This window comes from Gopherus flavomarginatus, chromosome 4 (assembly GCF_025201925.1).
Source record: "Gopherus flavomarginatus isolate rGopFla2 chromosome 4, rGopFla2.mat.asm, whole genome shotgun sequence".
Lineage (NCBI taxonomy): Eukaryota > Metazoa > Chordata > Testudines > Testudinidae > Gopherus > Gopherus flavomarginatus.
In genome coordinates this window covers 24,477,255-24,501,836 of record NC_066620.1, presented here as the reverse complement: position 1 = coordinate 24,501,836, position 24,582 = coordinate 24,477,255, and the positions used below count along the sequence as shown (strand labels likewise).

At 44.0% G+C, this 24,582-nt stretch overlaps 1 protein-coding gene across 4 annotated transcripts in view; it reads left to right on the top strand.

Moving 5' to 3' along the window:
- The window catches only part of CCDC85A (coiled-coil domain containing 85A), a 167,512-nt gene extending 144,082 nt beyond the window's left edge, over positions 1 to 23,430 (top strand). For 2 of the 4 annotated variants that reach the window (XM_050952155.1, XM_050952154.1), the window contains one exon: positions 21,392 to 23,430. In XM_050952155.1, coding sequence (XP_050808112.1) covers positions 21,392 to 21,441 — 50 coding nt within the window. In that variant the 3' untranslated portion in view covers positions 21,442 to 23,430. Of the gene's footprint in view, positions 1 to 11,109; positions 11,230 to 16,224; positions 16,324 to 21,391 lie in introns of all 4 variants that reach the window. The other 2 variants (XM_050952152.1, XM_050952153.1) reach the window with 2 other exon arrangements.
- Positions 23,431 to 24,582: the final 1,152 nt, after the last annotated feature.

Here is a 24,582-nt window from a genome sequence, read left to right as displayed (position 1 = left end):
GCAGCTGGGTAGTTCCTTCTCTGTAACCTCCCCAGGCAGAGCTGATCACATCTGCAGCTGGGTGTGTCCCTATCTGTATATGTGCTGGAGCTCGGGAGAGTGCTTGGCAGGCTGGTCACAGCAGTACAGTATAAAGGGAGCCCAAGCAGGTGGATCGGGGGGCTCAGTGGTACCCCATTTCCAAATGGCACCCCAGGGGGAACCTGTCACAGTGGGGAAGTGAATGAATTTCAAAATCAGGCAGTGATTGAACTGGAATGGGAGTTACCCAGCAGGAAGAATATGCTTTACATTTGCTGAAGTAGAATATAGAATGTCCTATGCCCAGTGAGCAATTGGTGCAGACCCCAGTGGATAGGAAAAAATGTATTTTTCTCTGAAGGAAGCTTTGGAGGTGAATACAGCTCTCCTCTGGGTAGCAGTGTATTGTGTCTCTTCCTTTTTGGATATTCTTGCATGTGTCATGGATAGCCAAAGCTAGTGAGATAGTAAACAAGATAGTAAACAACAAGCTTTCGTGGATGGCGGCTGGCTGACAAATTGAATGTACGTTGAGTTCCGATACAGTGCATAATATGCTATAGTGGATTTTCGTTCATGGCCATGTTTATCAATAGCATAGGCCGAAAAATGATATTTTACGGTAGCTCAAGTAGCAAAAGGCCTAGGATTAGCTTTCCACTTAAAGGAGCAAGCTGTTTCATGCACTGTTACATAAGAGCCTTTACTGTGTGACTTAGGTATTTGTGAAGTGCACTTACACCTGTGCACTGTGGAAATAAAGTCTGAGTTTCACCAATTTTCTGGGGTCAACGCCAGGGAGATGCAAGATTTCTGTTTGTTTTATTTTTTTCCTAGAGCAATATAGTGAAGCTGTGCTAGATTTTACTCTGTTTCCTGTTCATTAAAGAGCTGCTTTGGGTGACCTGGTATTAGGAATTCAATAGGTTTAGTTACAATAGAAAATAGGTTCACATGTTTATTGATTCCATCTCCCTCTGCTGTAGTTTTGTGGCTATAAAGAAAGGGAAGTGTTAAGAATATACGAATGGCCCTGCTGGGTCAGACCAAAGGTCCATCTAGCCCAGTATCCTTCTGACGGTGGCCAGTGCCAGGTACCCTAGAGGGAATGAACAAAACAGGTAATCATCAAGTGATCCACCCCCTGTTGCTCATTCCCAGCTTCTGGCAAACAGAGGCTAGGGACACCTTTCCTGCCCATCCTGGCTAATAGCCATTGATGGAACTATGTGCCATGAATTTATCTAGTTCTTTTTTTGAACGCTGTTATGGTCTTGGCCTTTACAACATCCTCTGGCAAGGAGTTCCACAGATTGACACATTGTGTGAAGAAATTCTTCCTTTTGTTTGTTTTAAACCTGCTGCCTATTAATTTCATTTGGTGACCCCTTGTTTTTGTGTTATGAGAAGTAGTAAATAACACTTCCTTATCTACTTTCTCTACACCAGTCATGATTTTATATACCTCAATCATATCTCCGCTTAGCCATCTCTTTTCCAAATTGAAAAGTCCCGGTCTTATTAATCTCTCCTCATAAGGAAGCCATTCCGTATCCCTAATCATTTTTGTTGCCTTTTTCTGAATGTTTTCCAATTCCAATGTATCTTTTTTGAGATGGAGCAACCACATTTGCACGCAGTATTCAAGATATGGGTGTACCATGGACTTATATAGAAGCAACATGATATTTTCTGTCCTATTATCTGTCTCTTTCTTGATGGAATGGATGTTGTCAGAGAACTATCCACAATGACTACAAGATCTCTTCCTGGAGTGGAAACAGTTAATTTAGACCCCATCGTTTTATATGTATAGTTAGGATTATGCTTTCCAATGTGCATTATGGATGATTGGAAAAAGGCAAATATAGTGCCCATATTTAAAAAAGGGAAGAAAAAGAACCTGAGGAACTACAGACCAGTCAGCCTCACCTCAGTCCCTGGGAAAAATGATGTAGCAGGTCCTTAAGGAAACCATTTTGAAGCACTTGGAGGAGAGAAAGGTGATCAGGAACAGTCAACATGGATTCACCAAGGGCAAGTCATGCCTGACCAACCTGCTTGCCTTCTGTGATGAGAGAACTGGCTCTGTGGATATGGGGAAAGCAGTGAACATAATATATCTTGACTTTTGATACGTTCTCCCACAGTATTTTTGCCAGCAAATTAAAGAAGTATGGATTGGATGAATGGACTATAAGGTGGGTAGAAAGCTGGGTAGGACATTGGGCTCAATGGGTAGTGATCACGGCTTGATGTCTAGTTGGCAGCCGGTATCAAGTGCAATGCCTCAGGGGTCAGTCCTGGGGCTGGTTTTGTTCAAAATCTTTATTAATGATCTGGATGATGGGAGGGTTCCAAAGAGGATGGATCTAGACTGTTCTCAGTGGTAGCAGATGACAGAACAAGAAGTAATAGTCTCAAGTTGCAGTGGGGGAGGTTTAGGCTGGATATTAGGAAAAACGTTTTCACTAGGAGGGTAGTGAAGCACTGGAATGGGTTACCTAGGGAGGTGGTGGAATCTCCTTCCTTAGAGGTTTTTAAGGTCAGGCTTGACAAAGCCGTGGCTGGGATGATTTAATTGGGTATAGGTCCTTCTCTGAGCAGAGGATTGGACTATATAACCTCCTGAGGTCCCTTCCAAGCCTGATAGTCTATGATTCTCAGGCTCATAATGGAGTCTACGGTGCCCAGTAGTGACCATAGGAATTGCCATAGTGGGTCAAACCAACGGTCAGTCTATTTCAGTGTCTGTTTCTGACAGAAGCCAGAACCAGCTGCCTCAGAATAAGGTGCAAGAGGTCCTGCAGTTATGAAGTGACGGAACCCTGAGTGCACTGATTTTAACAAAGAAGCAAGGACCTGCTTCTAAATGCTTTCTTCTATGGGGGTGGAATTCAGGCCACTGCACAACTCTCATGTGACAGGCTCCTGGCCACCCTAAGAAGTTCCTATGGTAATTAGTAACTATGTAGGTACCTCTTGTGGGCATTTAATAGAGAATCGCAAGTGCTGTGCTGCAGAATCATCCAAGACTTCACTTGGCATCCATCAATCTTCAGAATACCAAGAGTTTTACCTAGCTTCACTTTCAATATAAGAATCAGCTTTAATTTTTTTACATTTTCCAAACACAGATCATGATTTTCAAAAGTGACTAGAGGTTTTGTTTGCCTCAGTTTTGGGGTGTCTCTTTTGAGACACTTGAAAGAGGCTTGATTCTCAAAAAGTGCTGAGCACTTTCCTTCTGAAAATTGGTCCCCTTTTGGAGATCTCAGGTTGGACACCCAAAAATGGAGGCACTCACAATTACTACAGTAAAAGCTATTTTATCCATCATGTTGAGGGAATTGGGGGTGCCAGTAAGTGAAAAATGCCAGTTAACTAAGAGGAAGAGAGTTTGGGTGTGGGGGGGGGGGGTGTGTGGGACTGAGGGTTGGGGCGTGGGAGGGGGTGTGGAGCACAGGCTCTGCGAGGGAGTCTGGGTGCAAGAGGGGTCTCGGGGCAGCAGGTTGGGGCACAGGAGGAGGTGGGGGGTGTCAAATCAGGGGGGTGCTCACCTCGGGCGGCTCCCCACAAGTGTCAATCTGTCCCAGCTGTTCTTAGATGGAGGTGTGGCAGGCGACTCTGCGTGCTGCCACCGCCCCAAGCTCTAGCTCCGCTTCTCCCACTGGCTGGGAACCCTGGCCAATGAGAGCTGCGGGGGCAGAACCTGCGGGCGGAGACAGTGCACAGAGCTGCCTGCCACACCTCAGCCTAGGACCAGCCAGGACAGTTCACCACTTGTAGGAAGCTGCCTGAACTGAGCACCCCTCAGATCTGGCACCCCACACCTCCTCCCACACCCCAACCCACTGCCCTGAGCCCCCTCCAACACCCAAACTCCCTCCCAGAACCCATGCTCCACACCCCCTCCCACTCCCCAGCCCCTTGCCAGCCCCGCGCCAACCAGACTATAAACTAGAATTTCAGTGAATATCAGAAATACCGGTTTATAGAGCTTTCCGGTTGGTGAAGTGTCAGATAAAACAGCTTTTACTATAGTTTCTTTAGAAAACCTTGACCTTATTCTTTATTTATTAGTTCATAAGCATCCCTAGTGACTCCTCTCAGTGCTGCTGCAGAAGATCAGTCTGATGATACAGCACTGCCACTATTTGCCAGAAGTGGCCCAGACCAAAACCTCTGATAAGGAAGTACACCAAAGTTGGTAGCACTGAGATCCCCAACCAGTTCTTTGACTCTTAACCCGTTATCTACTTAATGGGCCAAACGAAAACCTGAGCTCCAAACTGCTCCCAGCTTTGGAACGCTTGATGTCCAGATCCAAAATGAGAAACTGAGTCTATCTTTAGAGTCTACTCTCACAAAGTAAACAACTTCGGGCAAGTCTTTGTAAGCCACATTGAGCTGCTCAGATGGATGGCAGGCAGGGGCAGTAAAGCACCTTTCGTAGCACATAGGAAGCTGTTGCCTCTTGTGAAAGGACAAAAGGAGTTGGTTGCCTGAGGGAGAGAGGTTCATTTTCCAAACACCTCTTATGAATGTGTGCATTGGATTTGCCTTGAGAACAGTGGTTGCTTTGAACCATAAATGTTAACAACTATTTCTCATGTTCAGTTGGGGACAGTGGTGGGGGTAAGCATTCTGTGCGTACACAGAAGTGACTTCCTGGAAGAAATCATAGCGCCTGCAGGAAGGCATGGACTCTTGACAGCAGCACAACTCGCAGGACTCATATTTTCTGGCATATGGGAGGTTTTAGATGCATGTGCAGCATCTTGTATTTTCCTTGCTTTTAATATCAATATTTATTTATTTTACACAGTTTGAAATTGGCCAGCATTTTCACTGGCCATGGGGTCAGTAACGAAACTGAAAATATTGACTCATAAGAAAACAAATGGACCTGAGAGAATTTTCCCTAAAACAGAATTGCTCCAATCTATTTTATTACTCCTTTCTTCCCTCCCCACTGAACACTTATTTCCTTTCCAAAAGAGTAGCTTTAGGCTTGTCCAGTGACTAGCAGATCTATACATTTTTACTTTATATAACAGAGAAATAAATCCAAACTCCCTTCCCAAATTGATACCAGTATATCACTTCGGAGAACAGTAAGATTCACTATATATTGTGATAAATACATTTGTATGTCAGTGTTATCAGCCCAATTACTAGGTTCATATGCCATCAGTTACAATTGTTTTAATCACTTTCTCATAAAATAGAAAAATCCTAGCATCCTTTGAAAAGATGAATGGTATAGGATGAGATGCTTGAGAACCTAAACTGGTTTCAAATGCTGATCTAAACACTCATTTACATGTGTTCAGCATACAGTTTATGATGTCTATATAGGAGCATTCTCATTTCTGTAGCTATGCTTTTATTTCTAGGATTTTTCACACATGCGGCTCAGTCCCACAATCTCAGTGTGCTGTGAATTCCCAGAAAGTCTCAGGATCAGGCCCCTTGTCTGTAATAATCAGACAATTCTCTGTTCCCTTCATCTTGTGCAGTCATTTACACTTTGCACTGATGTACATATCTATATCAAGGGTAACATAATGGAGATGCAGGCCCAAAATGTTTTCATAAAATCACTCAGAACATACAAACTCAGGCTGTTTCTTATGCAATATTGTCAGGGAATTCAGTTGCATGTCACTTCCCTGTGCCTATTCTCCCCCGGTCAGCCCCTTTGTGTTTTCTATTTAGATTGAAGGCTGTTTGGGAGAGAGACTGTCTCATATTATGTTTGCACAGGACCTAGCACAATGAGGCACTGATTTTCATTGGAGGTTCTTGGCACTATTAACTATTATGATTATAACAGAAATGCATTCCCATTTCTACAGAACAAATAATTAGGGAATTTTGTATGTAATACAGTGTTTCCAACAAAAAAAATGTTAATTTCCTCTAATTTAGCAACTTCTAAATGCTTTCTTTTGCTTTGCTTTGCTTTGCTTTGCATGATTTTCTTTCTTTTTCAGTTAACTTCTGTCTGAAGGATGAAAACAGCAAGGGATCATATTAGAACAGTCAAGTTGAAAAGATCATCCGCACCTCCTAAGTGTATTACATAGCTGTTTTTCTCTGTGGTGTTATTGGGTTGCTATTGCAAGACAGTATTTTTAGCATTTAACTGAAGTAGGCTGCTAGATAAGGTTTCTTCAGCACAGCAGTTATGCCTTTTGCTCCCTATTGTTGTTATAGGAACTCCTTTGAATACTGCAAGTTGAGGTGCTCAAACAGCAAATGTTTACTTAGCTAGTGAAGTTATTGCAGCAGAATGCCAACTCTAAGTCCCTGTTGAAAAGAATTACTAACTGTTGTTGTTTGTTGTTTAAATGCTTAGATCAGTGGCTATTATGATTTTACTGTTTCTGTTACAGAAGTACCTAAACGCCCCAGCTAAGCACATAGGCCATGTCTACACTAGGGATGCTTTACCAGTATATCTATACCATTATACTACACTGGCAAAGTGCTTCTAGTGTTGATGCAGCTTTTACTGGCTTCTGTCTATGTAGCTATGTCAGTCAAGATTCACACCTCTGGCCGGCATAGCTATGCTGGATGAAGTCTATAGTGTAGACATGGTCAATGTGAGAGAGAGCCCCTGCCTTGTAGAGTTTACAAATGTAAATGGTCAAGACAGATGAAGAGTGAGAGGTGAAGCAGAAGAAGAGTGGGGAGTGACTTACCAAGGTCTTACAGTAGATCAGTAGCAGAGGCAGTAATACAACCCAGCTTTCCTCAGTGCAGGAATCGGCAACCTTTGGCAGGCAGCTCACCAAGGTTAGCACCCTGGTCGGCTGGGCCGGTTTGTTTATCTGCTGCATCTGCAGGTTTGGCCGATTGCGGCTCCCACTGGCCGCGATTCGCTGTCCCAGGCCAATGGGGGCTCTGGGAAGTGGCGGCCAGCACATCCCTCAGCCCGCGCCACTTCCCACCGCCCCCATTGGTCTGGGACGGTGAACCATGGCCAGTGGGAGCCACAATTGGCCAAACCTGCAGATGCATCAGGTAAACAAACCGGCTCAGCCCACAAGGGTGCTTACCCTGGCAAGCCACGTGCCAAAGGTTGTCGATCCCTGCTTCAGTGCTTCATCCACGAGATCATGCTGGTCCTCAAACTCTTTATGCTTTGGTATCCCCTTAGGGCACATCTACACTGCAGTAAAAGGCCCAGGTCAGCTGACTCAGGAGCGTGGGGCTCACGCTGTGGGGCTAACAGTTGCAGTGTGGCTGTTCAGGTTTGGGCTGGAGCCTGCACAGAGTGTGAGTCTCAGAGGCTGGGGTCCAGCCTGGGCCCAAGCTTCTACAGTGCAATTTTCACCCTGCAGCCTAAACCCCATGAGACTGAGGATAGGTCTACACTATGGAGTTAAGTTGACAAAAGTTACACAATAAGATGAATAACATGCTGGAATCGGCATAGCTTAGGTCCACTTAGTGCAGTGTCTACACTGTGCTGGGTTGAGGAGAGAAATTCTCCTGTTGACTTGTCTTACGCTTCTCATTCCGGTGGGATGAGTCTATGAGTTGACAGGAAAGGAAAGCTATCTGTGGTCAATTTAGTGGGTCTTCACTAGACCCACTAACTTGACCCCGAGTGGATCGATTGCCACAGCGTCGCTCCCTGGTAAGTATAGACATACCCTGCGTCAGCTGACCCAGGCTCTGAGACGTGGTGCTGCAGGTTTTTTTATTGCAGTGTAGATGTATCCTGCATCTTCTCACGCAAGGCCAGCTGCTACTCTCTTGGCTTTCCCTCTCCCCCTTTGTCTCTGTATCATTGGTGTTTTTTTTCCTTTTGAGTTTTTGTATTGTTACATTTTTAAAATTCCTCTCATCAAGGTTGGAAGGGACCTCAGGAGGTCATCTAGTCCAACCCCCTGCTCAAAACAGGACCAGTCCCCAGACAGCTTTTTGCCCCAGATCCCTAAATGGCCCCCTCAAGTGTTGAACTCACAACCCTGGTTTTAGCAGGCCAATGCTCAGACAACTGAGCTATCCCTTCCCTTTTCCTTCACTGCCTCATTCCCCTACTCACTGGAAGTCTACACTCCTCTCAGAGTGGGAGAAGATCCACTGATGCCACTCATGGCATTTCTGAATGCCACAGGCCAAAAGAAAAGAGAATGGACTTGCCAGGCTGCCGTCTGAGCCATATGTCCATAAATGGGAGCTGCTTCCAAGGCTGGTAACATTTGATGCCATTGCACAAGCAGTGAGAGAATGCAGGTGACTTTCGAGGACCCACATGTCATTTTATCTTTAGCAGACTGCATATGTTTAAAGTGGGAAAAGGATAAATCAGGAGTCCTGTATCTTTCCCCACTCGCACTGCCCCTCACCGAATAAGTACAGCAGTATTTGGGCTGCAAACTCTACAGGGGAATGTTCCAAAATTAAACTCTTTCCAGTCAATTTAACTGTAATTAAAAAATCCACTCCCACTCATGTAAACATTTTGATTGAGGTTAGGCATTCTCAAAACCTACTGTGATAGATACAGTGACTTCCTGCATAATCCTTGGGGAAAAAAAAGTGTACTGAATTAAGTTTAAGTACCTTTTGGAGTCCATTGTATTCAAAATGCAAACTTTGTGTTAATGTGCAATTCTATGTAACTTCAGTAAGGGAGATGTGACTAGTATAAACCCTAGGAAGTGTTATGGGGATCAAAGGACTATTTAAAACAACGTTCCAGAGAAAAATGAACTTATGGGACAAACAAATCTAGGTGAGTTTCCCAGAAAATCTCTAGGGGGAGGTGTAGGCAAATATACCCTCTCTGGGTACACAAGAGCTCATGTTTTGACGCTTTGCCCTGAGGAGGGGACCTTTGCTGATTACTTGTTCCCAGGGTCCCAAGGTCAAAGACCCAAACTGTATCAATGAGTGACTCTGAGTCCTGAGTGTGCTTGTTCTGAACAAAAGCTGTTCTGAACTTGTGACCGCAGAAAAAAATCTTGGTGGGATTTCATGGACTGAATCCTTCCTGAGCCCTTGCTGGAATTGGGACGATCTCTGCTAAGCTTATTAGCATGTGTGTAGGTTTTGTTTATTGTTGTAATACGTTTCCTCCAGGGGCGGCTCCAGGCCCCAACACACCAAGCATGTGCTTGGGGCAGCATGCCGTGGGGGGCGCTCTGCCGGTCGCCGGGAGGGCGGCGGGCGGCTCCGGTGGACCTTCTGCAGGCGTGCCTGCGGAGGGTCTGCTGGTTCTGCGGCTTCGGGCCGCGGGACCAGTGGTCCGTGGGACCAGTGTACCCTCCACAGGCACGCCTGCAGGAGGTCCACCGGAGCTGCAGTACCGGCGACCGGCAGAGCGCCCCCCCGCGGCATGCCGCCGTGCTTGGGGTGGTGAAATGTCTAGAGCCGCCCCTGGTTTCCTCTGTAATGCCTTCACCTTGAAAATATATGCGTTTGCTCAGAATTGGCTGTGTGGAAACTTTTAATTGAGGGTGATTGTTCTGTGTATAGCCTCTGAGGAGAAAGCAAAGCAGGCCTGCTTAGGTAGTCTGACTTGCTGGGAACTCAGTGTAGGCAGGGAACTGTGCAGCTTGGAATAACCCTTGTCAAGAGGGAGAGAGACACAGGTCTCTTCCCAAGAGAGGTAACAACTGAGGAGCTGGACCATGGAGGTGAAAACAGGTGCAGTTGCCCTGAACTGTGACACTTATATTTGGGGCCAAAACTGTTTACCTTTAAGCTTCACAACACCCTTCTGAAGACTGTCTGTAAGTAGCAGTATCCTAATTTCCCAGATGGGAAAACTGAGCCACAGTGTTTCAGTGACATGCTCAAGATTTCAGTGAGGCTCCAGTCCAGCAAGCTGCTCTGTACAGACAGACCTTGGTAGAACACCTTGCAGATGCTAAGTTAGTGGCAAAGCTGAGACTAGAGCCAAAGCATCTTGTTCCTTATGCTCTAACCACTTAACCATGTTTCATCTCTGTGCTGGTAGGTGACCTGTCATAACCTTAGTCCCAGATTTGGACCTTAGCGTCCAAAATATGGGGGTTAGCATGAAAACCTCCAAGCTTAGTTACCAGCTTGGACCTGGTACCTGCTGCCACCACCCAAAAAAATTAGAGTGTTTTGGGGCACTCTGGTCCCCCTGAAAAACCTTCCCTGGGGACCCCAAGACCCAAATCCCTTGAGTCTCACAACCAAGGGAAATAATCCTTTTTCCCTTCCCCCCTCCAGGTGCTCCTGGAGAGATACACAGACACAAGCTCTGTGAATCCAAACAGAGTGACTCCCCCTCTCCGTTCCCAGTCCTGGAAACAAAAGCACTTTCCTATTCCCCCAGAGGGAATGCAAAATCAGGCTAGCAAATCCAACACACAGATCTCCCCGATTTCTTCCTCCCACCAATTCCCTGGTGAGTACAGACTCAATTTCCCTGAAATTTCCCAGTAAAGAAAACTTCAACAGGTCTTAAAAGAAAGCTTTATATAAAAAAGAAAGGAAAAATACATACAAATGGTCTCTCTGTATTAAGATGATACAATACAGGGTCAATTGCTTAAAAGAATATTGAATAAACAGCCTTATTCAAAAAGAATACAAATCAAAGCACTCCAGCACTTATATTCATGCAAATACCAAAGAAAAGAAACCATATAACTTACTATCTGATCTCTTTGTCCTTACACTTAGAAACAGAAGATTAGAAAGTAGAAACTACTTCTCCAAAGCTCAGAGAAAGCAGGCAGACAGACAAAAGACTCAGACACAAACTTCCCTCCACCCAGAGTTGAAAAAATCCGGTTTTCTGATTGGTCCTCTGGTCAGGTGCTTCAGGTGAAAGAGACATTAACCCTTAGCTATCTGTTTATGACATGACCACTCACAAGGGTAACAAGCGTCTTTAGAGAATCAAACTCAGGCAGTTTGATCAATGTAGCTGAGGTGTTTTAGACTTGTCATAGAGATAGGCAAAGGTTTTGAATGAAATATGCCCTCCATGCTCACATGATAAACCCACCTTTTAAAAAAATTTACGTCTGTTTATTTAGTTACAAACATCTTTCATTATTAAATAGTTTTTAATTTTCTACTAAGGGTCCCCTTAGGATGCCATCAGGAGCAGATGGGAGTTACTGCTCTCCAAACCATCCAGCTAGCTTCAGTGGACATGTCTCACCTTCTCAGCAGCCTGAAGCAGTTGTAAATGCTATTAAGGTAACACACTCCCATACAGTATGTGCAAAATGTTACGTATGTTGTTTGACATATGTTCCATTGTACTTAGAGCAATATCCCTGCAATATCTTCATATACAACATTATTTTTTATTTCAGTCATGTACTTAAGAGTGTGAGCTCTTTGGTTCAGCGACTAACTCCGTTGTGAGCATACAGTGTCTAGCACAATGGTCCCACTGTGTTCCCATAATAAATGATACATATTTTCTTTTATTACTATGATTATGATGAAGGGTGGGACAAGCGTTCTGTGACTAGATGTATTCTCTGCTACAGTATAAGTTGAATAATATGAATCACAAACACATTTTTTTATAAAAATGAAACCAAATTATACAGCATGCACATGAATGGTATGAACTTTGTCATGTGATTTCAGAGAGTGTGATTATACTACTATGTAGTGCTGAAAACGATGCACGATAATCTCTTCAGTTCTCATGCTAACTTTGGTCCAGATTGTGAACCTCTTTCTTACTTTGCTGAGCACACAAGAAATAGTCCTGTTGATTTCTAAGAAATTATGTGAGCAAAGGGCTCACAGTCTGGCCCTTTGTGACTTTAGCAGCAACTACTTCCCTTAATGAAATAAAATGTTACAATGACCCGTCAGGAGGTATCTAGCATATCATGAGATTTCTCATGGCAACTGTGCAAGTACACGGTCCCACCACTATATATGCCTCAGCTATGCAATAGAAATCTTTTCTCTTTTCGAGACAATTTGGACAATTGTGTTACTAATTGACAGAGAAAGTCATGACCTAATGGTCTGAGCATAGAACCAGGAACTCCCAGGTCTGACAGTGATAACCTTCTGTGAGGTATGGGGGAATCATTCTTACACAGCTTACTCATTTGAAAACGGGAATAATACTCACTGTAACTCCTTACCTGCCATACCAGGAAATGACGTAAGGATAAATTAGTTACTTAAGGGGCCCAGTTTTGCACTCCTCACTCAGACAAAAGTGCCAGTGAAGTCATGTGGATGGGTGACATTGAATTCTCCTACATAAAGCTTGAGTAAACAGCTTTCTATGCTGGTTAAATGTTTAGGCGTTGTGGCAGTGAAAGCCATTCCTTCAGCAGAATGTCAGGGTTTGGGCAGCCTCTCCACATCCACTACTGTACCTTAGGACTAGCCTCCTGCCACCTGCACATAATTGAGGTTCCTGTGGCTGCTCCCCTACACCCAGTCTGCTTGGGGGCAGTGCAAATCCCAGCCCTGTAGTATCCAGGGGTGGGGAAGCCATTCAGTTTCCTCTGTGCTTGAGAAGTGCATGTTTCAGCAGCACCAACGGTCTCGTGTGTGCCCTCCACAGATGGGTGAATTTCACCTGCTGTCATTATGGAAAACAAAGCTGCTTAAAACAACTTAGCCTAGAGATCATGTGGATGTACAAAATAAGATTATTGTAGTTATCTCTGTATAGCCTCTGGCGAATTGCTTTGATTGGAACAATTATCAACATGCTTTTGATAGTGTCTGATAGTGTAAGTGGATGTGTTTACAGTGGTAAAGTACTCATTAGGGTTATTAAAATGGTTAGATGTATACAAAATTTAGTTTTCTGTGATGTGATGCCCCTGCTTTTATCCTGATAGGAATTGTATCAGCAGGCAGAAATAGAGATGAACGATGCTAGGCATTTTCCTGTGTGTGCTAAATTTTATCCAGTTAAATAAAATTTCTTCCTTTCAGCCAGACTGAAAAATGTATACGAGTCCTGATCCCTTGAAAAGAGGTGGTCACAAACAACACATAAGACAACTCCCTCCACTGCCCTGTCTCCAAGAATAAGCTCACTTGGACCTCTGCCTCTCTTGGGCCTGGTCTGTAATGGAAAGTTACCTGTATAACTGTTTTGATTAGGGGTGGTACAAGCCCTAGTATGAACACAGTTATACTAGCATACCGGTGCCTTTTCCTGGTAGAGCTTATTCCATTTCTATATAGGAATAGCTATGCCAGTAGAAGGCCCCTTTATACCAACAACGCTCTATCTACAGTAACGGGATTGTTCCACTTTAACTACACTGGTATCTATAAAGTGAGGAAAGCTTTTGTGTATAGATAAGCCTGGAACTCTCATGGAATCTCTGTACTTAAACGCAGTCCCTTGTTGCTGCCTCAGCCCCAACACAAGGTCTTGTCTACATTAGAAATTTGTACTGATTTTTTTTTAAACTACGCTAGTGAAACTTCTGCAGAAATGTTTGCACTAAGGAAAGTTAAGGTGAATCATCTAAATGCCTGAAGTCAGTGTAAGCACATTAAACCCCTGTGTGGATGATGTGATTCCGGAGTAAAGTGGTCTTAATTTGCTGTAACTTAATCCTTTACTCCTGAGTTGGTGTCATACCTTTAGTTGGTTTACAAGTCCTAACTGTAGACCAGGCCTAAGGCTCCTGACTTAGGATCACTGAGGGTATGTCTACACAGGGATAAAAGACTTGTGGCATGGCAGGAGCTAGCCTGAGTCAGCCGATTCAGGCTTGTGGATCTTGGGCTGTCGGGGCTCAAAATCTCTGTGTGGACATTCAGGCTTGGGCTGGAGTCCAAGCTGTGGGACCTTCCACCATCACAGGGTCCCAAAGTTTGGGCTGAAGTCTGAGCCTAAACGTCTACATAGCGATTTTTCAGCCTTGCAGCATGAGCTCTGGGACTCGAGCCAGCTGTGGGTTTTTTATCCCTATGTGTAAGATGAAGTGGGCCACTGACCCTCCTTTTGTGCAGATGCTCTGCAACATAAAGGAATTTCAGAAAGTTTTATTTTCCATCCAGGAGTTACTTAACCCCCCAAAACCCTTTAAGAACTGTCTAGATAGGGCGAGGTATATCCTTAGTGTTTGTACCTCAGTGACTCAGAACATAGAAGAGAGTAGCACCTTTCACCATCACCATGAATATATTTAGCAAAAATAAAATAAATTAGATCTTTGTTTTCCTCAAAACTGAAGTCTATTAAACATTAAGTTGATTTTTAATACAATTCTCTGGAGCACACAAAAAGTCAGCTCCTATGTGGTGTATCTCGGAAAGGTGCCCCCCAAAGCTTCAGTTTAGTAAAGCAGGGCTGCCCAGAGCATTCAGGGGGCCTGGGGCAAAACGGGGGAGTGGACATAAAGAAAGGCGCCACCCACTGCAGTGCTTGTACTCACTGGGCAGCGCTCCAAGTCTGCAGCAGCGGGTCCTTCACTCGCTCCGTGTCTTCGGCAGCACTGAAGGACCCACCGCCGAAATGCTGCCTAAGACCCAGAGCGACTGAAGGGTCCCCCACCGCCGAAGTGCCGCCGGAGACCCGGACCGCCTCCGGGTGAGTAAAAATTAAAAAGGCTCCTCTAGCCAGGGAAGAGATTCTCGGCCAGGGTTCGCGGGGCCCCTGGAGCAAATTGCCCCACTTGCCCCCCCTCCTCCCGGGCAGCCCTGTAGTAAAGCACTTGAGCACATGCTTAAGTTAAGCATGTGTTTAAATTCCATGGACTTCAAAGTTAAGTGTGCGTGTGTGTGTAAGTGCTTTCCTGAATCAGGATCCTTGCCTGAATCCAGATCTCAAGGGCATAGTTCAAAGCACATTGATGTCAATGGGTCCTTGGGTTTCAGCTTAGCCCCACAGCTTAGCTTCTGGTTTCAGCCTTGCAGGGGGCACTGGGGCTCAGGGCTTCAGGCCCAAAGCTCCGTTCCCAGCTTCTGCCCTGTGGGAATCGCCAGACTGCTCCTGGTTTCAGCGGGGGAATGGCGCCAGGCAAAGGTGCTGACTTTCTGTGTTCCCAGGGGCTCAACCCTCACTCTACCTCATGCCCTGCCCCCACTACACCCTTTCCCCCAAGCCCCCAATCCTGCCACACCATTTCCTGTCCTACCTCTCCCTACCCCCGCTCTGCCCTGCCCCCATTCTGCCCCTTGCTACTTCCATTCCTCCCTCTCATCCCCAACACCTCCTGTACACCGCTGAACAGCTGACTGTGGTGGGTGGGGGGTGCTAGGAGAGAGGGAGAGGAGCTGATTGGTGGGGCCTGCCAGTGGGCTGAGCACCAACTTTTTTTTTTCCATGGATGCTCGAGCCCCAGAGCACCAATGAAGTTGGTGCCTGTAGGACCAGAGATTGGAGCTTCAGCTTCACAGCTCTGTTCCTGGCTTCAGCTGGGGCAGGGAACTGGGGCTTGGAGCTTCAGCCCAGCAGCTCCACTCCTGATTTCAGCAGGAGGGGCGGGATCGGGGCTTTAGCTACAGGGACTGAAACCAGTACTCCCCTCATAGCTCAAGCCCCAGCACCCCTGGGGCTGAAACCAGGAGCAGAGCCATAGGGCTGAAGACCCAAGCCCTGGCACCCCCTGTGGAGCTAAAGCCGGGAACAGAGCCATGGTGCTCCCAAGGGTCAAAAGCCCTGAGCCCCACCCCCGCCTGGAGCCCGACCGCCCCGTCCCCCCTGTCTCCAACCCTGCAGCTGCAGCCCCAACCCTCCATGGCTGAGGCCCAGAGGCTCGGGTCTAATGCCCTGAGGCAGTACAGTATTTGCTTTTTTTCTCTTTTTCCTATGCACTACTGTCTGATTGATGACTTCCAGTTTGACAGGGTGTCTGGTTGATTGGTAAGTCCGTAACTCTGGTGTTTATATCCTTTAGGTTCTACTGTGTACAAGTTCCATGTAGGTTATAGACTGATGTAAGGTGCAGCCCCTTTCATATCTTAAGGCCAAAAGAGACCATTCTGATCATCTGTTCTGACCTCCTAATTTCTGCATCAAGTTTTTAAATTTAGTCCAATTTCATTGTGTACTGGAGGAATTGTGTGCTGACTGCATACTCTGATCTGCTTCATTACACTTAAATCTATTATTCAATTACACATGCATATTCTTACACTGAAAAGGCCTTTTTAGAGGTTAAATTTCTTAATGTTCTTATTGTAGTTGAAGAACAAATTTCATTTGTAAAATAAAATTTACTTTTTTTTTAACATACCCAGGTCTTGGAAGCTCAGGAAAATATAGATCGGCAGCTTGGTAAAGAATATGATCATGACCTTAGTGAGACAGAAAAAGCTATAGTCAGAGAAATGTGCAATGTAAGTTTAATGTGCTTAATTTTGTATTCTGTACTGAAACCCGAAACAGTATTTGTACCCAGGTTATTAATATTTAAAAATTGCTGACAATGTGCCTTTAAAGTTTTCATATAAAAATTAAGCCAATTACACTCTGATTTTTCAATAATATAATTTACTGAATTTTTACAAACTAAATAATCATTGCATTTTGGTCAGCGTATTTTATGTTTATAATATATAAATATATCTCTATAAAGAGAGAAAGTGGTCCAATGGATAAGACACTAGAATGGGACTCAGGAGACCTGGGTTTTATTCACAGCTTTGTCATCAAGACTAGGATGTTAAAAGATGTCTAATCTCTGCGTGACATTGGGCAAGTATACACCTCTACCCCGATATAACGCAACCGGATATAACACGAATTTGGATATAACCCGGTAAAGCAGCGCTCCGGGGCGGGGGCAGGGCTGCGCGCTCCAGCAGATCAAAGCAAGTTCGATATAACGCAGTTTCACCTACAACACGGTACGATTTTTTTGGCTCCCGAGGACAGTGTTGTCATAAACAGATGGTTAATGGTTAATGTCTCTTTTACCTGTAAAAGATTAAGAAGCTCAGTAAACCTGGCTGACACCTGACCAGAGGACCAATAGGGGCACAAGATACTTTCAAATCTTGGTGGAGGGAAGTCTTTGTTTGTGCTTTTTTGTTTAGTTCGTTGTTCGCTCTCGGGACTGAGAGGGATGGGACATCATTCCAGGTTCTCCAAATCTTTCTGAATCAGTCTTCCATGTTTCAAAATTGTAAGTAGTAGCCAGGCAAGGCAGATTAGTCTTATGTTTCTTTTCTCAACTTGTAAATGTGTCTTTTTACTGGAAGGATTTTTACCTCTGTTTGCTGTAACTTTGAATCTAAGGCTGGGGGAGGGTCCCTCTAGTCTATATGAATCGGAGTACCCTGTAAAGCATTTTCCATCCTGATTTTACAGAGATAACTTTTACTTAAAAACTTTCCTTTTAAGAACCTGATTGATTTTTCCTTGTTTTAAAATCAAAGGGATTGAGTCTGAACTCACCAGGGATTGGTGGGGGGAAAGGAAGGGGGATGGTTAATTCCTCCTTGTTTTAAGATCCAAGGAGTTTGGATCGGTGTGAAGCCTCTCAAGGCAACCCAGGGAGGGGAAAGTCTGGGAGGAAAAGGAGGGGGATGGTTAATTTCTCCTTGTTTTAATACCCAAGGGGTTTGGGTCTGGGTTCCCCAGGGAAGGTTTTGGGGGAACAGAAAGTGCGCCAGACACTAAATTCTGGCTGGTGGCAATGTACCAGATTTAAGCTAGTAATTAAGCTTAAAAGTGTTCATTTAGGTCCCCACTTTTTGTACCCTAAAGTTCAAAGTGGGGGAAAAAACCTTGACAAGCGTTATATCGGCGTAGAGTTGTATTAACATCTTGGTGCCTCCATTTTACCATCTATAAAATGCTAGTGATAATTACCCACCTGTACACGGAGCTTTGTGATTTATGGATAAAAAGTATTTTCTAAATGATAAATATTGTTATAGAAATCCATAAAACTTCCCAATAGTTATGTAATTTCATGTCTGAAATGTTCATGTATTATGTCTGACACAATCATTTCTTCCCAATGTACTTATGTTTTGCGTTTTAAATTTAACGTTTTTTTAAAAATACTTTTTTTTTCCATCTCCTTTGCATAGAAATGCTAAATGTTTTTACTCCATTATTGCTTAGATATATTCTTTAAACTTTTTAAATGTTTGTTTCTCCTTGGGTTATCCATGTGTATTCAGATGAAATGCAAACCTTTGATTAGCTATTTATTCTTTTGTTTTAATTCTCAATGTAGTTTCCTAGGGCTTACAGAATCATTACTTTGCTCCTGTTTAGCTTTGTTTTTTTAGGTGAAATATTTGTCATGTGATCATTTTCTCTCTGTATTCTGGGTCAGAGTTTTCAATAGTCACTACTGATTTTTTGAGGTACCTTTTTTTGGGGTGTTCAGTTTGGGGCATCTTAAAGGGACCTGATTTTCAGAGGGTAGGTGAGCACTCTAACTGTTGAGACCCCAAAATGACTAGTCAAGTCTGAAAATTTTGGTTTTGTTTTTAAAATATTTATCTACTATGTGGTTTTTCAGTTTATAAAATGTCTGCATCACAGAATATGAAGGCCTTGTAATGTTTTCAGCACACTTTCCATCCCTAAGGATTCCCCTAACTTACACTAAGGGGCACATTCTCCCCTCAGGATGCATGTGTATTCCACACTAATTATGCCAGTTCCTCAAGAGGAACCATTTCTAACACATTCCTCTTTTTATTCACATTGGGTGTCTACATAACTTTTAAATAGGCCTTTTACTTTGCATTTGTACAGTGCTTAGTACAGTGAAACACGTGGTTTTGATTGGAGCCTCTAGCCACTGTCTTATCACAAGTAACAATCCTAGGTGCAATTGGAGTTATTCTCTCATATTAGCTACTGTGAGCTGGCATTCAAAAGCATGAGAACTTCTGCCCAGCTTGCTGCACTGTAAATCTGCGGTGCTCCAGCGTGCTGCACGCTAACTGTCCCAGTGGACCCTACTACTGCTAGTACTTATTGACATACTACTGTTTGTATCAACAGTACATCAGGGTGCACACCACTGGGAAACTTCTAGCATGCGACAGTAGCATCCACATTGCTATTTGGTGCCTGGCTTGCTGGAGCACTGTAGAGTTACTGTGTAGCAAGCTGGGGCATATCTCCTTGTTTAGACATGCCCACACAAATGAGGTTCCAAATACAATTACTTGATTGAGGACAAATGGGCCTTTGTGGGTATTTGCGGCCACTCCTGAGATGTTTGGCCCACATTACTCTGTATTCAGAAAGGTGCCAGTGAAAATCCTAACTAGTACCAAACTCAATATGCTGGAATAGCTTCAAGGCCCGTATATAGGTTGCTTTCCACACGTAAGCAAAGATGGCTGTTGATGGTGATGAGAGATCCCCAGGGCTGGCTCTAGCAATTTCGCCGTCCCAAGCACGGCGGCACGCCACGGGGAGCGCTTTGCTGCTAGCCGGTCCCGCGGCTCTGGTGGACCTCCCGCAGGCGTTTCTGCGGAGGGACCGATGGTCCCTTGGCTCCGGTGGAGCTGCCGCAGGCGTGTCTGCGGGAGGTCCACCGGAGCCGCAGACCAGCGGAGCGTCCGCAGCCACGCCTGCGGCAGTTCCACCAGAGCCGCCTGCCGCCCTCCCAGCAACCCGCAGAGTGCCCCCTGCGGCATGCCGCCCCAAGCACGCGCTTGGCGTGCTGTGGCCTGGAGCCGGCCCTGGAGATCCCATGTGGTTGTCCCATTCAAATTCTGATATTAACCCCCATGCAGCTGATGAAAAGGGTTTTGAACAAGGATCTATCACCTCTTAGGTGAGGGCCCTAACCACTGAGCTATGGGATAGTCTCATGTGAGTCTCCCTAAATCTCACCTGTTGAAGCTGTTCCACTTTGCTAAATAATTGAAATCCCTGGGCTGGAGACAGTGTGACAATGGCTCTGTTGCCTGGTGGATAGGGCAGGGCACTCACCTGGGATCCAGTACCCCTGCTCCAATGACTCTCTGGAAAAATAAAGAGGACCTGGGTATCTTTCACATCCTAACCACTGGGCTAAAAGTTATGAGGGAACTTTGCTTCTTAATCTTTACAATTGCTGGGTGACTAGGGAACTTTTACAGCAAAAAGTTTGGTTCCAACTAAGTTTGAGGGTTAGGGGGCAGCTGAGTGTGGATTTTGTGAATCCCAGTGGCACCTAAATCTGGGACTTTGGGATTTAGGCACCACTGTGATTCACAGCCTACCACTCACCTGCTGCTTGACCCTGTAGGTACCTAAGTTTTTGCAGTTAAAGTCACCTGTGTTTCTGCCTCTCAGCATGTGCGCTGCTGCCTCACTCTGGAGGCATCGGGACACTTAAGTCCCTTTGCGAAACTAGCCTATAGGTGTCAATTACTGTGCTATAGGTGTGACACTGGTCTCTGGTTATCGACATATTTTCCATGAGTTTTACTGTTACTGTTTTGTTAGGAACAGCCTTTTTGTTCATTCCACCCATCTCCTTCAAAACAGACAGGGCTCAGGTGACAATGTAGGGCCAATTTGGAATACAAAATTCAGAGGGTATTGGGCTCTGGAATCTTGGTTTGGGCCATCCAACTGTCCAAAGACAAATCTCCTCTTCACAGCCCTGTGCTTGATTTTGTACTCCCATATTTCATCTTTACTTCTGACCCTGTCTTGTTTCTATTTCTCTTTCTAATAACCAATCTTGTCCAATGATCCAATTCTTGCTTCTTGGAGGTCCACAGAGAGATGCAAAGTCATGTGTTGCTAACTGTTCTTGTTTCCTGTTTGTAAACTTCATTAAAAGCCAACTACGAATACACTAAATGCTTTCCTAATATTACCTTTCTGTGCTAAGAATTGTTGTAATTGTGGCATGTATTTAATACAGTCATGAATGGGAACAGAGGTGAGGACAAGGAGCAAATCTGTTCACTTGTAGTCCACACTGTGAAAAATCTTGAACATTCTCACTAAAACGTGTATGACCCTGATCCAGCAAAGGCCCTGGAGCATGTGCTTAACTTTAAGTATAGGACCACTTCCGTTGATTTCAGTGGGGCTACTCATGTTCTTAAAGCTAAGAACTTGCTTAAACACTTTGCTGCATTTGGGCCTGTGTGCCTGACATTGACTTTGATGGGAGTTTTGCCTAATAAACAATTGCATTAAGATTTATAAACCTTGTTTTCAAGACAGACATTGCTCCTGAACAGACTTCTAAGAAACAAGTGGTCAACAATGAAGATACTGTATTTCCTTCCAAATATATTCTTCCTTCTTATTTTGTCTCTCTGCCTCTATTTCTGTCTATGCTGAACTCTGTGTGTGTGTGTGTGTGTGTGTGTGTGTGTGTGTGTGTGTGTGTGTGTGTGTGTGTGTGTGTGATGCATACAGATACATAAATCCACTTTTGGTTGGACGATACAGCTGACATCTCTTTCTATCACTTGCCTTTAGGTTGTGTGGCGGAAGCTTGGAGATGCTGCAGGTTCATGTCCTGGAATTAGACAACATTTGTCAGGAAATCAATATAAGGGACCTATGTAAAAGGACCTGAGTGTCACCTCTCTCAGAAGATAGAATTTAAATAGCCAGTGACGGACAGAGGGAACTTATTCTATCCACAGTAACTTCTCAGCTGACAACAGGATGTCTACATGCAGTATACATGACTTCTTCGAAACAGTGGTGAAGTGGTGTAAAAAAGTGGATAAACTGACCTAAACTCCATACTCTCCAACTGAGAAGTGGGTAAACTCTGTTTACTCTTGACTACACTACTGCTTTGAAAATTGGCACAGCTTCTTCATAAAAGTCTTTCAAACAACAGTTATGTACCCTAGAGTCCTGGCACTGTCATTTCAGTGTACTGTATAGTTAAACTCTGCCTCTTAGCCATGGCATTGTCATTCAAAAATACACACTCAGAATGAAAAGATCTGAATGCTTCTTATTTAAAGCATAATTGGTATTCTGCAGGAGATACACGAACATGATTTTTTTTAAAGATAGTTACAGTGAACCTTTACTGAGTCTGAATGAATTTTCCATTAGGTTTAGCAGGAGTTTTTCACCAGAGTGGAGAGACACCAAAAAACTGTGCCTTCAGTCATCACAGTTACAAGAAAGTCAGTTACTTGGTAGCTCACACTTCAGTCTACAGTATTAGTTAATGGTGCTTAGGCAATTTGCAGCTGAAATTATTTTTTTTTTTAGAATAACTTGCATTTTGAGGTGCTAAAAGACCATAAAATTTCCTAACCAGCCAGTAGTGTAGCAAAAACTACAGTACATGTAGTAAAACACAATTTCTTTCTAAATGAAAGTGAAGATAGACATTTTTCATTCTCTTTGGTGCACGCCTCCTGGAGACATACCTGATGGGCACCATCCCTTGAAAAGAACACTGAGGTAACAACATTTAAGACCTCAAACCAAACCCACCATCAGAGTTCTTTTCTGAGAGCATTTTCCAATTGCCAGTGCTAATTTCTACCACTTAGTTTAGAGACATGCTGTTTTATTTAGCTAAAATATGAGTCTAAAAGATTGCACTACTTTTATGAAAAGCTTTCCTTGCCTACTGTAGTGTTCTTTCAAAGAAAACTTTTATCCTTCTCAAAGCATGTCTTTAATTTATTCTGAGGCTAAAAGCTCTTGTTCAGATTGCCTGAATTTTGACCAGGAGGTGCCCTAGATGTGCTTAGTTTGTTTTTTTCTATGTGTATAACATTAGATTGTGTGTATTGAAATGCTGTGATAGGTATTTATTGTATATCTAAATGCAACAATACTTTCTTGTATGAATGTGCGACAGGCTTGTGACTGAATGCTGTTGCTTAACTTTTTACCATAGCTGAGCATCAAAAAATAGGAATGCAACAATTCCCAGGTTTTGGGTTTGTTCTTGATTACTAAAATTTGATTCAAAGGTGATATCCTCTGTTTTTTGTGGGCTTGTTATATGTTGTATTACTGGTTTGTAGCTAGTGGAATGTAGTTGGGCTGCTGTGCAACCTTTTTTATGTGGTAGTGTAAAATCAACTTCCTGTCTTCAGAAAACTGTTATGGATTAATTTGTGGCGGTAATTATATCTGTTCTGTCATTTTATTTGGTACCGTTCAACATAGTTGTAAGGCCTCCAATCCAGCATTCCTTTCTCAGGCACAACTCTTGTTGATTCCTTTTCCTTGAGTGAGGACTGCAGAATCTGGCTGTTAATTTGAAACATGGCATTTTTAAAATAGTTATTATATATATATAAAAAATGCTTCTTACATTTCCATATTTTTCTCTCAAGCAGTTTTATCATTAACTTAAATTGTTGTATTCCTATAATAAGTGGGGAGGGGGAAGTAAAACAGTAGTATTTACCTGCAGGGGCTAATTCAAGGGACACTGGTCTTTTGATGTTACACTTGTGTAAATTTTGATACTGTATTAAAACTATTTTTTTACAGTTCTGCATACAATTGAGTATCAAGTATCTGTGTTCATCTTAGCAATGGTAATAAATTATTTAATCCCATAGTTGTTTGCTTTCTTTTAATGATGCATTTCATGAGATATGCAAACTGATGCCAAAAGCAAATTCTGTTCACTGACAGATCTATTCTAAATACTTCTTCTATAGTAATTACATTAGTGTTCAAAAATACATAATCTAGCTCTATCTCCCAATGCAGTCACTGGAAGAACTGGATGCTCAAAAATAGAAATTCCGGCCCCTTAACTTGTCTTGTCTACTCCCTGCTGCTTAGATTCTGCTGCTTAGGGTACGTCTACACTACAGGATTATTCCAATTTTGCATAAACTGGTTTTGTAAAACAGATTGTATAAAGTCGAATGCACGCAGCCACACTAAGCACAATAATTCGGTGGTGTGCGTCCATGTACCGAGGCTAGTGTCGATTTCTGGAGTGTTGCATTGTGGGTAGCTATCCCATAGCTATCCTATAGGTCCCGCAGTCACCCCCGCCCATTGGAATTCTGGGTTGAGGTCCCAATGCATGATGGTTCAAAAACAGTGTCACGGGTGATTCTGGGTAAATGCCGTCACTCATTCCTTCCTCTGTGAAAGCAATGGCAGACAATCATTTCACGCCCTTTTTCCCCGGATTGCACTGGCAGACGCCATAGCATGGCAACCGTGGAGCCCGTTTTGCCTTTTGTCACTGTCACCATATTTGTACTGGATGCTGCTGACAGAGGTGTTACTGCAATGCTACACAGCAGCATTCATTTGCCTTTGCAAGGTAGCAGAGACGGTTACCAGTCATTCTGTACCATCTGCTGTGCCATTGTAAATTAGCAATGAGATGACGGTTATCAGTCGTTCTGTATCGTCTCCTGCTGTCATGGGTGCTCCTGACTGACCTTCGCTGAGGTTGGCTGAGGTCAGCTGGGGGCACAAAGACAAAAATGGGAATGACCCCCTGGGTCATTCCCTCCTTTATGTTCTATCTAAAAATAGAGTCAGTCCTGCCTAGAATATGGGGCAAGTGTACTAGAGAACCAGTGTACCAGAGAACCAGAGAGCACAGCCGCTCCGTGTCAGATCCCACAGAAATGATGAGCTGCATGCCATTCTAAGGGGTGTCCCTGCAGCAACCCCACCCGTTTCTTCCCTCCTTCCCCAACCTTTCT